Consider the following 13,616-nt stretch of genomic DNA (forward strand, 5'->3'; position numbering starts at 1 on the left):
CCCAGCAACGGTGAAGAAACAGTGATATATTTCCAAGTCAGGATGGCGAGTGACTTGGAAGGGGAACGTCTAGGTGGTGGTGTTCCCATCTATCTGCTGCCCTTGTCCTTCTAGATGGTAGTGGTTGTGGGTTTGGAAGGTGCTGTCGAAGGAGCCTTGGTAAATTCCTGCACTGCTTGTAGATGGGACACACTGCTGCTACTGTGCGTTGGTGGTGGAGGGAGTGAATGTTTGTGGACATGGTGCCAATCAAGCGGCAGCTTTGACCTAGGCGATCTCAAGCTTCTTGAGTGTTGTGGGAGCTGCATTCACCCAGGCAAGTGGGGAGTATTCCATCACACTCCTGATTTGTGTCTTGTAGATGGCGGACAGGCTTTGGGGAGTCAGGAGGTGAGTTACTCGTCACACGATTCCTAGCCTCTGACTGCTCTTGTAGCCACAGTATTTATATGGCTAGTCTAGTTCAATTTCTGGTCAATGGTAACACCCCAGGATGTTGATTGTGGGGAATTCAGTGATGGTAATGCCATTGAACATCAAGAGGCGATGGTTGGATTCTCTCTTGTTGGAGATGGTCATTGCCTGACACTTGTGTGGCGTGAATGTTACTTGCCACTTGTCAGATCAAGCCTGGATATTATCCAGGTCTTGCTGCATTTGGGCATAGGCTGCGTATTCTTGTAAGGGTAGGGTAGGCTGTTTGTAATCCATGGGGTGTTTCAGATTTGGTAAGCATTTTTTTTAAATAAGCAAATGTGGACTCACCCAAATCAATAATGTCTGGCCCATTATAACATCATATTAATTGTTTTTGGAGGGAGTGAGAAGAAAAAGGATTTTATTTCCCTTTTTGGAAATGTTTTTATTTAGTTACTTGCATGTAACTTCTTTAATCAAAAAGGTGGACTCCCACCTTGCTCAATTAGTGGTGCAAGTTATGCCTGTAACCAGTCATCAACCTACACCTCAATTATTGAGCCTTCGGCTCAGCACCTTCCCCATCGACTTGGTTCAGATTATTAGCAGCACGCATGATTCTGCTTTAAATGAATCTCCATATTCTTAGAATAGAGTTTAATTCCAGTGGCTGCAATGAGTAGAATATTAACAATTCTACCACTAACAAGTTCCACCAGGGGAATGCTACTCCCTTAATATGGTGAAATAGGAAAAACATGCCCAATATTAGCATGTTAATGAAATTGAAATTTTATAACTCAAGCAACGAAAATCATATGCAAATGATGCGGATAAACAATTATCAGGTGTGCCATGAAGTCAGATCAACAGTGTTCAGACCTACAGTCATGCTTCTCTGTTCTGCCAGTTTCCCTAGCTGCATAATTGGCTAAACTGTGTGCATCCAGTGCTTCAAAGATATGCACACGACTGTCAATTTTCAGTGGGTCTAAGTTATCTGCACCATGCAGCTGTGAAATGTTTGTAAGGTAAGCGAAAGATTGATGTACAATTACAGACTTTATTGACAGGCGATAGGAAAGCCTTCAAAAATGTAGTGTTTCATTAGGGTTTCTCAATTTTCAGTATACTTATTTCACTAAATGTAGTTTTTTTAACATTGCTTCTATATACGTTAATTGTCTTAAAAATGAACACCTTTTTAAACATTCCCTGAATTTACAACACAATTACAAGTTGAAACTAAGCTGAACAGTAAACACCTCCGAAAATATTTAGGTTACTGTCTGGCTGTTCCCCTATTTCAACTGCTCTCAAGCTGTCTTATTTGTGTAACGTTAATCTTACCTAAGAAAACTGACATTACCCTTTAATAAAAGAAATATTGTTATGAAAATCCATACCTTGTCTGTTCTCAGGGGCTACGCTGATCATACTTCCATCTTCAGCTAGTCCATTTTCCAGGTTATCAATAACCTGCGTGAAAGGTACGTAATTTTTAAAAGCTAGGTGGTGCAAAATTACATATTCATTAAAATATTCAAAGCAACTAAAGGATTCCTAGTCGTTTCTCTCAAAACAAATTTTGATATATATCCCAGCATGGTACAAATGAAAAATTATATTGTGTAGTTAACTATACATCAAAAGACGTCAGCCAGATAAAAGCATTAATGTTCACACGCACATTATTATTTTACCGGTTATTTAAATTTTTAAAAATACATTTTCAAGCCTGTTTTACTAAATTATAAACCATGAAAGTAAAAAAACATGGTAAGTATTCATAGGAAGGAAAATAAGCAACCAAATGAAGTTAAGATAAAATAATTGACGTTCAGAGACTTTAGACAATGCTCATTTCCTTCGAAGTATTGAGAAATAAAATAAAAGAAAAATATTTTTATCAAGTTTAATCACCTTACTGTTACAAAAATGCACCCAGAGTAGCATAAACCTTCATTTAAAGCTTGTCACTGTTTATTTCTGCGTCATCAAATGAGAATGTTAAATTTGTGGCTATAGTAGCAAGCCAGATTGTATTATAATAACCAAAAAGAATGTTTGAACACATTATCTGAATGCTTGAAGTAATGTATGTCACCTAAGGGGCAACAATTTACAAATTAGAACCTGAGAATTGCAGTCAATATTACTTTTGTCATACCACTGGTTTAATTAATTTTTAAAAAGTGGGAAACAAGAGCACTCAAGCTGTAATTCGTGTTTCACAACTTCAACAGGCAATACTCAATGGCCGACTATGATCAAATCTGCAGAAGACATCTCATAGGTTTATAAACAACATGTCGCAATGTCCTTTTCAGCCAATCATGGTGAGCATCTTCATCCAACAACATACAATCTACCTGGGATAATTCAGTTGTTTCTATGCTAAACAATTTGAATTATCCATTAAATTAACAAACATGAAATCACACAGCTGTGTTGTTTAAGTATTTTAATATTTAAAATATCAGATCATTTGAACAAAACAGTTCTAAATTAAGAGTTATTTGTCATACAATTTCTTGTACTAGATATACATAGTGGTGGGGACTGACCATGATAAAAATTAGTTATTTTAGAAGCATAATTACTCAATGGTTGAATTTAATTTTCAGGAAAAACTGCTAGCACACAAAAGCCAACAAATGGACAGCATTTCTGTTTGTGGAAAGAACAATGGCACATGTCATGACAGCGGGTCATAGCCCGAATTACTTACAGACTTATTGAACTTTTAAGAAAGATGTGTTTTTAAAAGAAAGGACATACATACAAAAGATGGCTGACACTGTAAAGTTACCACTTGCTGGAAAAGTCCTATGTGGATTACACTTGACCAACTAGTCCAGGGAATGGAATATCGAACCTAAACAGGTATCAAGGCTTCCTTCAGACAGAGGCGCTTCAAAGGAAAAGATGCAATGCAAAAACTGAACTGTAATCTCCTGTGGTTGGAGATAATGAAGGCCAATTACCATCTCCTGAGAGTTACATCCCAGACTGTGGACAAGATGCGAGTTGAAAAGAAAGCAGATCTGGGCGAAAGACACGTTTGTTTTTTCCCTTCCAGGAATACACAAGAAAAGGGGTTAAAAGCCAACTGCAACCCCGGCCTTTGTATTCTAGCTTTGGTGTTCCAGGCCTGGATGTAATGTGAAAGTCACAGCTGAACAACATTAGCTAGGCACCCCTGCGCTTACAGGTCAAAAAGTCCTCTTTCTGATTGCTGGAAGCAAGTCACAAGTCAGCAAAGCCACAGTCGAAAGGAAACAGGACAACTCCTTTCAGCTAACCTGCAGGGCCAAGAATTTCCAAACCAACTGCTCAACTGCCAAAGTCAGCTTTACCGGAATCATCCAACTTAATGGCCACAATGTTTCACCATCTACTCCTCACGGACAAACCAAAGACTGATTTGTAGATCTTCTAAACTTGTGTTTTTGGGCTCAATTTCTCTTTTCTAATTTGTGTGTATGCGTGTTAAGTTTATATTTTTTTTTCTTATGTTTAGTAACTAATAAACTCACTCTTTTTTTGACTCAAGAAAGTCTGGTTAAATTGGCTCCTTTGAAAACAGAAAGATATTTGGACTGGGTCCCCATGAGGGAAGGGATCCTTTTCAAATTAACCTTGTTGCGAACAACCAAGGGGGTTGAATAAAAAAGGGGAGCCAGTTCATCCTTCCTCACTGGGAGCATAACAATTTGGGATACGTCGTCTGGGATCATAACAAATTGGGGGAACCTCGTCCAGGGACCGGTCGTGACAAATAGTACAATGAAATTCTAATTCACCATTACAGATTAGAGGTCTAACAATTCCCTACGGAGCAAGCACCTGAGCTCAGCTGTGCAGTTGAGGTGAATTGGCAAAGGAAGATGGAAACCAAAGAGAGAGATACCAGTGCTCTCAATTTCACAAAGATTGTAAGGTGTCTGTCACCACCATCCCCAACTGCCACATTCAAACCTTATTCCTTAGCCGCCATGATGAAATATAGGCCACCGTGAAACTTGTTCATTAGACAACAGAATTTTATGAGTTCCAGAATCCTTGCTATATAAATATTTATGCACATTTCAAATTGAAACTGAACACACAATAAACATTAAAAAAGTACCAAGTAGTGGTCATTTCTATGAAAATAAATCAACTACAACATTGGGCTATTTGAACCAGTTTTCAGATCTGTCTGACATCACAAATTACCACCATCCTACTTACTCACCAAATCACTCTGGTCCTTCTGTTTGACTTCATATCTGTCTTAAATGTTGAATGGTATCAAAACTTCAGTAGTTTAACAAATACAATGAATGTTTATTACTTCAGTCACGTAGTTTGATCACTTAAGCGGCTAATAAACACAGACGTGAATAACTTACAAGTTCTATGTTAAGTGTCTTAGAGCTTTAAAAAAAAACTACACCTTGTCTGCCTGCACAATGCAACCTTAACAAGTTTGGGAAAAATTACAGAATGGTCAACAGATTGCTCCACCACCATATGTCTGTAATATTTAGACGAATAAAAGACTTTTCACAATTCACTAGATATTGTAAGACCACTCTATGAAGACAGCCCCCCACCAAACTGGTATTTGAGCTTCCAAACCATCTTTCCTCATACAGAGCAATGACATTTAAAATACTCTGGTCAATGAAATGGTGATCATGTTACATGATAGCTACAGTAGAGAAACCATGTGAGGAACTTTACAAATGCAATATACTATGGAGTGGTGGGACAGTCATAGCTGTGATTTCCCTACAAGATTATTTTCCTTAACTAAGCCCTGGAAAGATACTAAGGTAGACAAAGCATCTCCCCAAATGGAATTGTGCATGGGTTGGGGGGGCGGAGGGGCGTCGGGTCAGCGAGGGACAGCAAATCTTCTTGGTCTACCCTCACAGCCTAAACATTAGCTTAAAAGTAGCACTGCAACAAATTGTCTATTCACTGTCAAAAACAGCAACGACTAAAGAGAGAAAAGCACAAACCAAAATAATATCAAATTTTGTGGGTGCATGTGGAGATGCAATCAATTTGTAATGATGTAACAGCAAACCGGGAGTTCCACTTGGGAATTCCCCTGACAACAGTCATCTAAACATGTAAATTGTTTCCACCTCTAAATACATTTTCATATATGACTAATTCATGTGTGGCTACAAAACCAGAAAAATAAACGACTCCAACAAGATTTTTCACCATACCATTCAATGACCTTGCAACAGGATCCTCCTCAGACTTTTCTACAATGGCAAACCTCAATGAGCAGAGTACATTTTTAAATCATAAGTTCCTACCTTTAGACAAGTTACTTTCATGGAATGCAGCCTGTCCAATGATTCTTGTGGTTTCCCCAAATACTGTGGAAGTTCTGCGTGAAGGACCCTCATAGAAAATGGTATCATGGACCCTAATGATGGAATTGAAAAGACTAATTACACAACAGCAAGAAATTTTTATCTCATACTGTTAAATATACTTTTTGAATTGATTGTTGACTTCTTTATTGATAATTTGTAACATTGAAGAATATTCACTCAAGATAAACCCTGGCAGCATATCTCAATCTCATGCAATTTCCAATTTAAAAAATCCTTGCAGTCGCTTCAATTTGAATCATCTATAAAAGATCAATGATATTCAGGTGAATGGACCTTTGGCTCTTCTTTCTAATCCTCAGTCAAACCAGTTCTATGTATAGGATCTTTGTGGCAATAAACGGAGAACACATATTCAAAAGTTTTAACAGGTTTGTTAGGTATAACTGTTGAACTTGAAGATGCAATGCCTAATTTTTGCAGAATGCTGTTAAAAATTCCCAGAAAAAGAAAGCAATTTTCAAACACTTAGCAGAAGCTCCCAAATTGGTGCACTTCGCTTTGGGTACTGAATAGGAGTGGTACATAAAGATAAAATTTTACACTCAACACAACATATCAAACACTGATTGACATCAAGCTACATTTATGTACAAAAATTAAAGCTTGTGGTTTGAGGGGTTACAGCTCTACCCATAGCAGTGCTTTATAGTGTGGCAGGGGAGGGGAGGGGGGAGGAGAGGAGGGAAGAGGGGAGGGAGGAGAGGGGGGAGAAGGGGAGGGAAGAGAGGGGGGAGAAGGGGGAGGTAGAGAGGGGGAATTGGAGGGAGAATGGGAAAGAGGGCTGAAGGGAAGGAAAGAGAGATAGAGCGAGGACAAAGGGTAGAGTGTGGAGTTGAAAGGAGAGAACTGACAGAAAGAAAGAGAGCCAGTACATGGTGAGAATGAGGAACAGCAACACAAAAAAATTACATGTTCTAAAGAGCTTATCCTTTGATTTACCTCCCTCTTGATGTTTCTTCTCTCCCCAACCCCCCATCCTCTGTCGAACATGTAGAGATACCTCAGGTGTCTCACAAACTTGACAGTTGCGTTAAAACCAACTTAGAATGGTCAAAATTTGGGACAAATCTGAGGCTCTGTAACAAACAGAATCAACGGATTGTAATTCTTATGGCTCAAGAAGGCAGTTTGAAGAACCAATTATCTAATTAAACGTGCAAATGCTGCAACCATAAAAATTCATTACATCAGCATCCTGGTACATGGAAGGTGAGAAAGGAGAGTACACTTGATATGAGGTATCAAATTTACTGTGTTGAGTAAGGGTGTTACAGCCTTTGAAGTCTACTTAAGCCAATCTTTAAATTATTTCTGCAGTCTGCTGCAAAGTGGCTCGATTTGAAACAAAGAGGTTGATTTTCAAAATTTCTTTCATGGACTCAAGATGATGACATTTTCCCCATCAACGTATGCTCATCAATGTATGAAATAAATTTCTTACATACAACAGGTCATGTAAATAGGGCAGCTTGTGAATCCCATACACTGCTGGTCATGCACTCTAATTCTACATTTCATTTCTATCACTGTTTGCACAACAGGTTTTCTTTTTTTTTTGGGAGGGGGTGGTGTGGTGGCGTGGGTTGGCCGGAGTTTGATAGGGGGGGGGGGTGTGGGGGGGGGCGGTTGGAGAACAGTGATAGTTCAGAGGCCAATTGCTCCTCACAATAATCAACTGCGTAAACTTGCTGGGGCAGAGTGTAATTTATTTTCATGACTGACCATTGCAAACACTAAAAGCCAATATGTCTACCTGCTTTGCATGGAAGATTGCAGCAGATCGAATCAATTCTAATCATTAAGGACAGTGTCAATGAAAGAGCAATCACACAGTCTCTACTTTTATGTTATACACGTGTTTGTGCTGATTGTGGAAGTATTTTTTGTGTGTTCAAGTCAAATGATCTATCACCAGTACTGAACAGAGATAACATAGCATTGACTAGCATCAATCTCCCTTTTTTAGTTTTAATCACGTGCCTTGATCCCAATGTCACAAAAACCTATACTGCTATGAATTTTCTGTTTTTCACATCAACCATCTTCATAAATATGAAACGGCAGAATGGCACTTTAAGAGCTTTGCTTAAATGCTGAATTATTGCTCACTTGCCTCTTACGTCCTATTTGGGTACCTTCCACAGAACTGTTAGGTAGCAAATCCCAGATTTGGGCCCAGTAACCGAGAAAGAATAGCGAAATATGTTCAAGTCAGGAAGGTACGCTCGAAGGAAGGGAACTTGAAGATGGTAGCGTTGCCATGTCCCGGCTGTCCTTATATTTCTAGATGGCATGGGTCACAGGTTTGAGGTGCAGCTGAAAAAGCCTCGTGCTGCATTTCATCTTATAGATAGTACACACTGCTGCCACTGTGCACCGGTGGTGGTGGAGCGCCAGTCAAGCAAACCGCTTTGTCCAGGATGAGATCAAGCTTCTTGAGTGCTGTTGCAGCTGCGGTCATCCAGGCAAGAAGAGAAAGTATTCCTGACATCACCGGCTAGCACAATTAAATGAAAATTTTTGAGGGACATCTTTTTCACAAGGGAGCTCTTATTTGAAAGATGTCATTTACATCATTTTGATATCAGTGTTGTTGCAAAATTCTATGAAGGGCATTTTAACACAATTCAAATCCCTTATGGGATAACATTATAACAGTTGACTACACTTCAAAAGTACTTAATTGGCTGCAAAGCACTTTGTGATGTCCCGAGGTCATGAAAGGCACTATATAAATGCAATTCCTTTCTGATTGAGTAGTCATGTCACGTGCATTTTAGAAGGCCTGCAGCTTTGGAACAGTCACTGACATTCTTCTTAGAAGGCACTGTAATGGGATAAACCGATCAGACAGGAATTGGCAAAGAGCTATTAAATAGTCACAGCTCATTATTCCTAGCAGATGCTGAAGACTGCTGATTAAGCATCTTAACACTCACTTGGTATTTTTGTGCCAAAGTGATATTTTTCCAGAGGTTATTGCCTTTCATGGTAAAGCAGCACCATGTGACCAATGCTTAAGAACAAATAAAATAATTCAGGATGGCCAAACAATAATCCTCACATGATTAAGGAAGATGCAGTATATTCTGGCTAAAGAGACAGGGACCTTGAATTTTCTTTGTTGCATGACAAAAACATACACCGCATGGTTTATGAAATATTGAAGAAGAAATGTAGATTACTGTCAAAATACTATTTAAAACATGAAACAATATTTAGCAGAGACCCTCAAAATGATTTTAAATGAAATCACTTTCTCCTCTAATCCAAGACTTGAATAACTAAAAATAAAGTCTCTACGAAGAAAAGGCCCTTTAAATTAACTCTGTGTGAAGTTCTATCACAATGTTTCCACCCAAAAAAGGATATTACATCAGATACAGGAACCATCTTTTGTTTAAAAATCATTAAAACCCTTAATATTTAAACAACAGATTGTGGTGCCATGTAAGTAAACTTAGCACATGTTGTTAGGTGCTTAAAATTTTTTTTTACATTTTTTTTTATTTTCATGGCTGGGGAAGCAATTTTAGTTTGATGTTGAGGTCAACAATCCATTCAATGGCTTCAGCTAATGCAGTGTAAATGGTTGTGATGCTCCCAAAAATGGATATCTCAGGTCAGAGGTTGAGCCTATAGACAATGGTCTCATTTGGATGGCCAGAGTCACTATTTGAGCTGTTCCTGATATTCGACTTTTGGAGCAAGTGGCCACATCCTCCCTGGCCTGTCCTCAAGTGGTTGAGGACTGTCCAGATTATCCGTCGATGATTGGAACCTGGGACATCATCATCTGGGTCAGTTCCCAGGTTGTGATTGGTGATGTTTGTGGTCAACCAGGAGATGCGCTTGCAAGAGGTGGGGCTGTTATCAGTTTGTGGGGTTTGGAGTGTGCTCCACTGGGGGCTACGAGATTTCAGACAAGAGAGTTTTTTTTTTGAGGTCCTGTGTCAATAGGAATGCTTTGTTAGCTATCAGCCAGTGGTGTTCTTTGAGGGGGATGTTCCCCTGTGGACATTAGGAGGTTCAGTGCTAGCGCAGAAGCCATTTGAGATGTGTTGGTCTCAAAGTTTCAAAAATAATCCTTATGATTTCTCGGAGATGGATATCTACCACATTTGTGTGGTGGCTCCTGAACATCATTGCTTCACATGCCTATATTAAGGCGTCACCAACCTTTGGCTGTCTCCTCGAATCTTCTGGCTTTCTCCCTTTAAGCTTGGAGCCTTCCTCTCTGCTCTTTATTTGCACTTCCTGAACAGGATCTTGTTCAGATTCCTATTCTTCTCCCTTGACTTCAGTTTCTTCCTGGGACCATTCTCCTGTTCCACTACCTGGTTTTGGGACTTTTCTTTTCATTCTTTGGAACCTGCTTCCTGCAGTTCTCTCTCCTATGTCCAGCTTTTCCTGGTACCTGCTTCCAACTGAACTAAAAAACTGCTGTTTGGTTTCTTCTTGTGGGGGCGTTGCTAGGCAACAGCACAGTTTTTTTCTACCTTGTGTTTGATTTAACTTCTCTTCAAGAGCTGTAAAGCCTCATTAACATGCAGGCATTTTTTTTAAAGTGAAACGAAAACTGAAGTTTTTTCTTCTTTTTCTTTCTCAACGCATCAATACAGAAACACAAATCAAACTCAAAACTTAAAGCTAAAATTAATTCCTAACACCCACAAATACAAATATAACTTACATAAACTATCTCTAGTTCCTACCAAGAGCAGCATGTTGCTGGGATCTCCTTCCAACATCTTTGCTTCCGCACCCACTTCTTTGGCCAGGAGTCTTCCTTTCAGACACTGGGCCTATTTTTCCACGTTCAAAAGTCTCATTCCACCTGAACTCTTACCATTTCCCGATCTTTTCATTGGGACCGATGCAGTGACATCTCAATTCCGTTGCTCCCCTCATTCACTCTAACCTATCTCCCTCTGAACTTTCAGTGCTCCGTTCTCTCAGGTCCAACCCTGACATGATCATTAAGCCTTCTGACAAGGATGGTATTGTTGTTGTTTTATGAACAGAGGCTGAATGTTAACTCTCTTTAAAATATTCACCTCCACCTGGAGCATGATTCCATCACAAACATCATGCCATAATTTCCCAGACCATCACTGACTTTAGCTCCTCTGTAGCTCTTCCCTCCCTAATCCCCACCTTCCTACATTCTCCAACCTCATTGTCCCCTGCAAACCCACAGAGTCCCCTTCTACTTCTACACGCTTCCCAAGATCCCAAACAAGACCACACTGTGAGACCCATGTTTCAGCCTGCTTTTCCCCTTTGGAACTGATTCCTTCCCATCTGGATTAGGTTTTCTCCCCGTCTGGTCTCTTCCCACCTATATCCGCAACCTTTTTAACGTCCTCCACCACCAATTGTTTCCCGTTTCCCAACTGTCTCCTTTTCACCATGGACATTCAGTCACTCTGTACCTCCATGATCCACCTGCAGGGCCTCCCCCTCTTCCTGGAATACAGGCTCAAACAATTTTCCACCAGCAACCCCCTCTGATTGGTTGAACTTATTCTTTGACTCCACTCACTTCCTGCAATTAAGAGGTGTTGCTATAGGAGCCTGGATAGATCCCAGCTATGTCTGCCTTTGTGTTGGATACATAGAACATTCTTTCATCCAGTCCTATTCAGGTTCATTCCCATATCCCACTTTTCCAGTACGCTTCCATGCCACTTCCTGCTCTGGGGCCCAAATTGAAACATTGAAATTTTGCCTCCAATTTCTACCCCTCCCTTGCCTTCACATGGTCCAATTCTGACTCTTCTCTTCCTCAACTTCTTCACCTTCTTTTCTGGGGCAGGCTGCCAATCAATATCTATTCTAAGTGCACTGCCCTTCTTGACAGTGACCTTGATTACACTTCCTCCCACCCAGCTCCATTCAAGGATTGCATTCTCCTAGTTTCTTAGTCTCCAACACATCTGTTCCAGTGATGCCACCTTCCATACCAGGCCTCACAACATGTCTTCCTTTTTCCTCCATCAACAATTCTTCTTTACTATGAACATACGAATTAGGAGGAGGAGTAGGCCACTTGGCCTCTCAAGCCTACTTTGCCATTCAATAAGATCATGGTTGATCTGAATGTAACCTCAACCCTACAATCCTACCCCCGATAACCCTTCACCCCCTTGTTAATCAAGAATCTATCTAGCTCTACTTAAAAATATTCAAAGACTCTGCTTCCACCGCCTTTTGAGGAAGGGAGTTCCAAAGACTCAACCCTCAGAAAAAATTTCTCCTCATCCGTCTTAACTGAGTGACCTCTTAATTTTAAACAGTTCTCCCACAAGAGGAAAACTCCTCTCCACATCCACCCTGTCAAGACCCCTCAGGATCTTAAAGGTTTCAATTACGTTACCTCTTACTCTTCTAAATTCCAATGGATACAAGCCTAACCTGTCCAACCTTCCTCATAAGACAACCCGTCCATTCCTGGTATTAGTCCAGTAAACCTTTTCTGAACTGCTTCTAACACGTTTACATCTTTCTTTAAATAAGTAGACCAGAACTGTACACAATACTCCAGATGTGGTCTCACCAATACCCTGTACAACTGAAACATAGCCTCCCTACTTTTGTAATCAATTCCCCTCACAATAAATGATAACATTCTATTAGCTTTCCTAATTACCTACTGTACCTGCATACTAACCTTTTGTGATTCATGCACTAGGACATGCAGATTCTTCTGCATCTCAGAACTTTGCAATCTCTCACCATTTAAATAATAATCTTTTTATTCATCCTGCCAAAATGGACGATTTCACATCTGACCACATTATACTCCATTTGCTAGATCTTTGCCCACTCACTTAACCTGTGTCATTTTGTAGCCTCATGTCCTCTTCACAATTTACTTTCCTACCTACCTTTGCGTCGTTAACAAATTTAGCCACCATTCCTTCAGTCCCTTCATCCAAGACATTTATATAAATTGTAAAAAGTTGAGGCCCCAGCACTGATCCCTGTGGCACACCACTCGTCACATCCTGCCAACCAGAAAAAGACCCATTTATGCTAACTTTCTGCTTCCTGTTAGCTAACCAATCTTCTATCTGTACCAATATGTCACCCCTTACACCATGAGCTTTTATTTTCTGCAATAACCTTAGATGTGGCACTTTATCAAATGCCTTCTGGAAATCTAAGTATAGTACATCCACCGGTTTCCCTTTATCCATAGCACATGTGACTCCTCCAAAGAACTCCAATAAATTGGTTAACATGATTTCCCATTTATAAAACCATGTTGACTGTGCCTGATTGCCTTTAATTTGGTGCCCTGCTGTAACATCTTCAATAATAGCTTCTAACATTTTCCCTATGACAGATGTTAAGCTAACTGGCCTATAGTTTCCTGCTTTCTGTCTCCCTCCCTTTTTGAATAAAGGAGTTATATTTGCTATTTTCCAATCTAATGGAACCTTCCTGAATCTAGGGAATTTTAGAAAATTAAAATCAGTGCATCAAGTATCTCACTAGCCATTTCTTTCAAGACCTTAGGGTGAAGTCCATCTGGACCTGGAGATTTGTCAGCCCACAGCCCCAACAATTTGCTCAATACCACTTCCCTGGTGATTGTAATTTTCTTGAGTTCCTCCCTCCTTCCATTTCCTGATTTACAGCTATTTCCGGGATGTTACTTATGTCCCCTATAGTGAAGACCAAAGCAAAATACCCGTTTAATTCATCCCCCATCTCCCTACTTTCCATTATCAATTCCCCAGACACATTCTCTATAGGGCCAACGCTCATTTTGTTAACTCTTTTCTT

At 39.9% G+C, this 13,616-nt stretch overlaps 1 protein-coding gene across 2 annotated transcripts in view; it reads right to left on the reverse strand.

Moving 5' to 3' along the window:
* trappc12 (trafficking protein particle complex subunit 12) overlaps positions 1-13,616 on the reverse strand; it is a 77,120-nt gene that overhangs the window by 32,920 nt on the left and 30,584 nt on the right. For both annotated transcript variants that reach the window (XM_078541680.1, XM_078541679.1), the window contains exons 6-7: positions 5,739-5,851; positions 1,824-1,896 (exon numbers count right to left, since the gene is read on the reverse strand). In XM_078541680.1, coding sequence (XP_078397806.1) covers positions 1,824-1,896; positions 5,739-5,851 — 186 coding nt within the window. The remainder of the gene's footprint in view (positions 1-1,823; positions 1,897-5,738; positions 5,852-13,616) is intronic.

This window comes from Cetorhinus maximus, chromosome 5, assembly GCF_964194155.1.
Source record: "Cetorhinus maximus chromosome 5, sCetMax3.hap1.1, whole genome shotgun sequence".
NCBI classification, from domain to species: domain Eukaryota; kingdom Metazoa; phylum Chordata; class Chondrichthyes; order Lamniformes; family Cetorhinidae; genus Cetorhinus; species Cetorhinus maximus.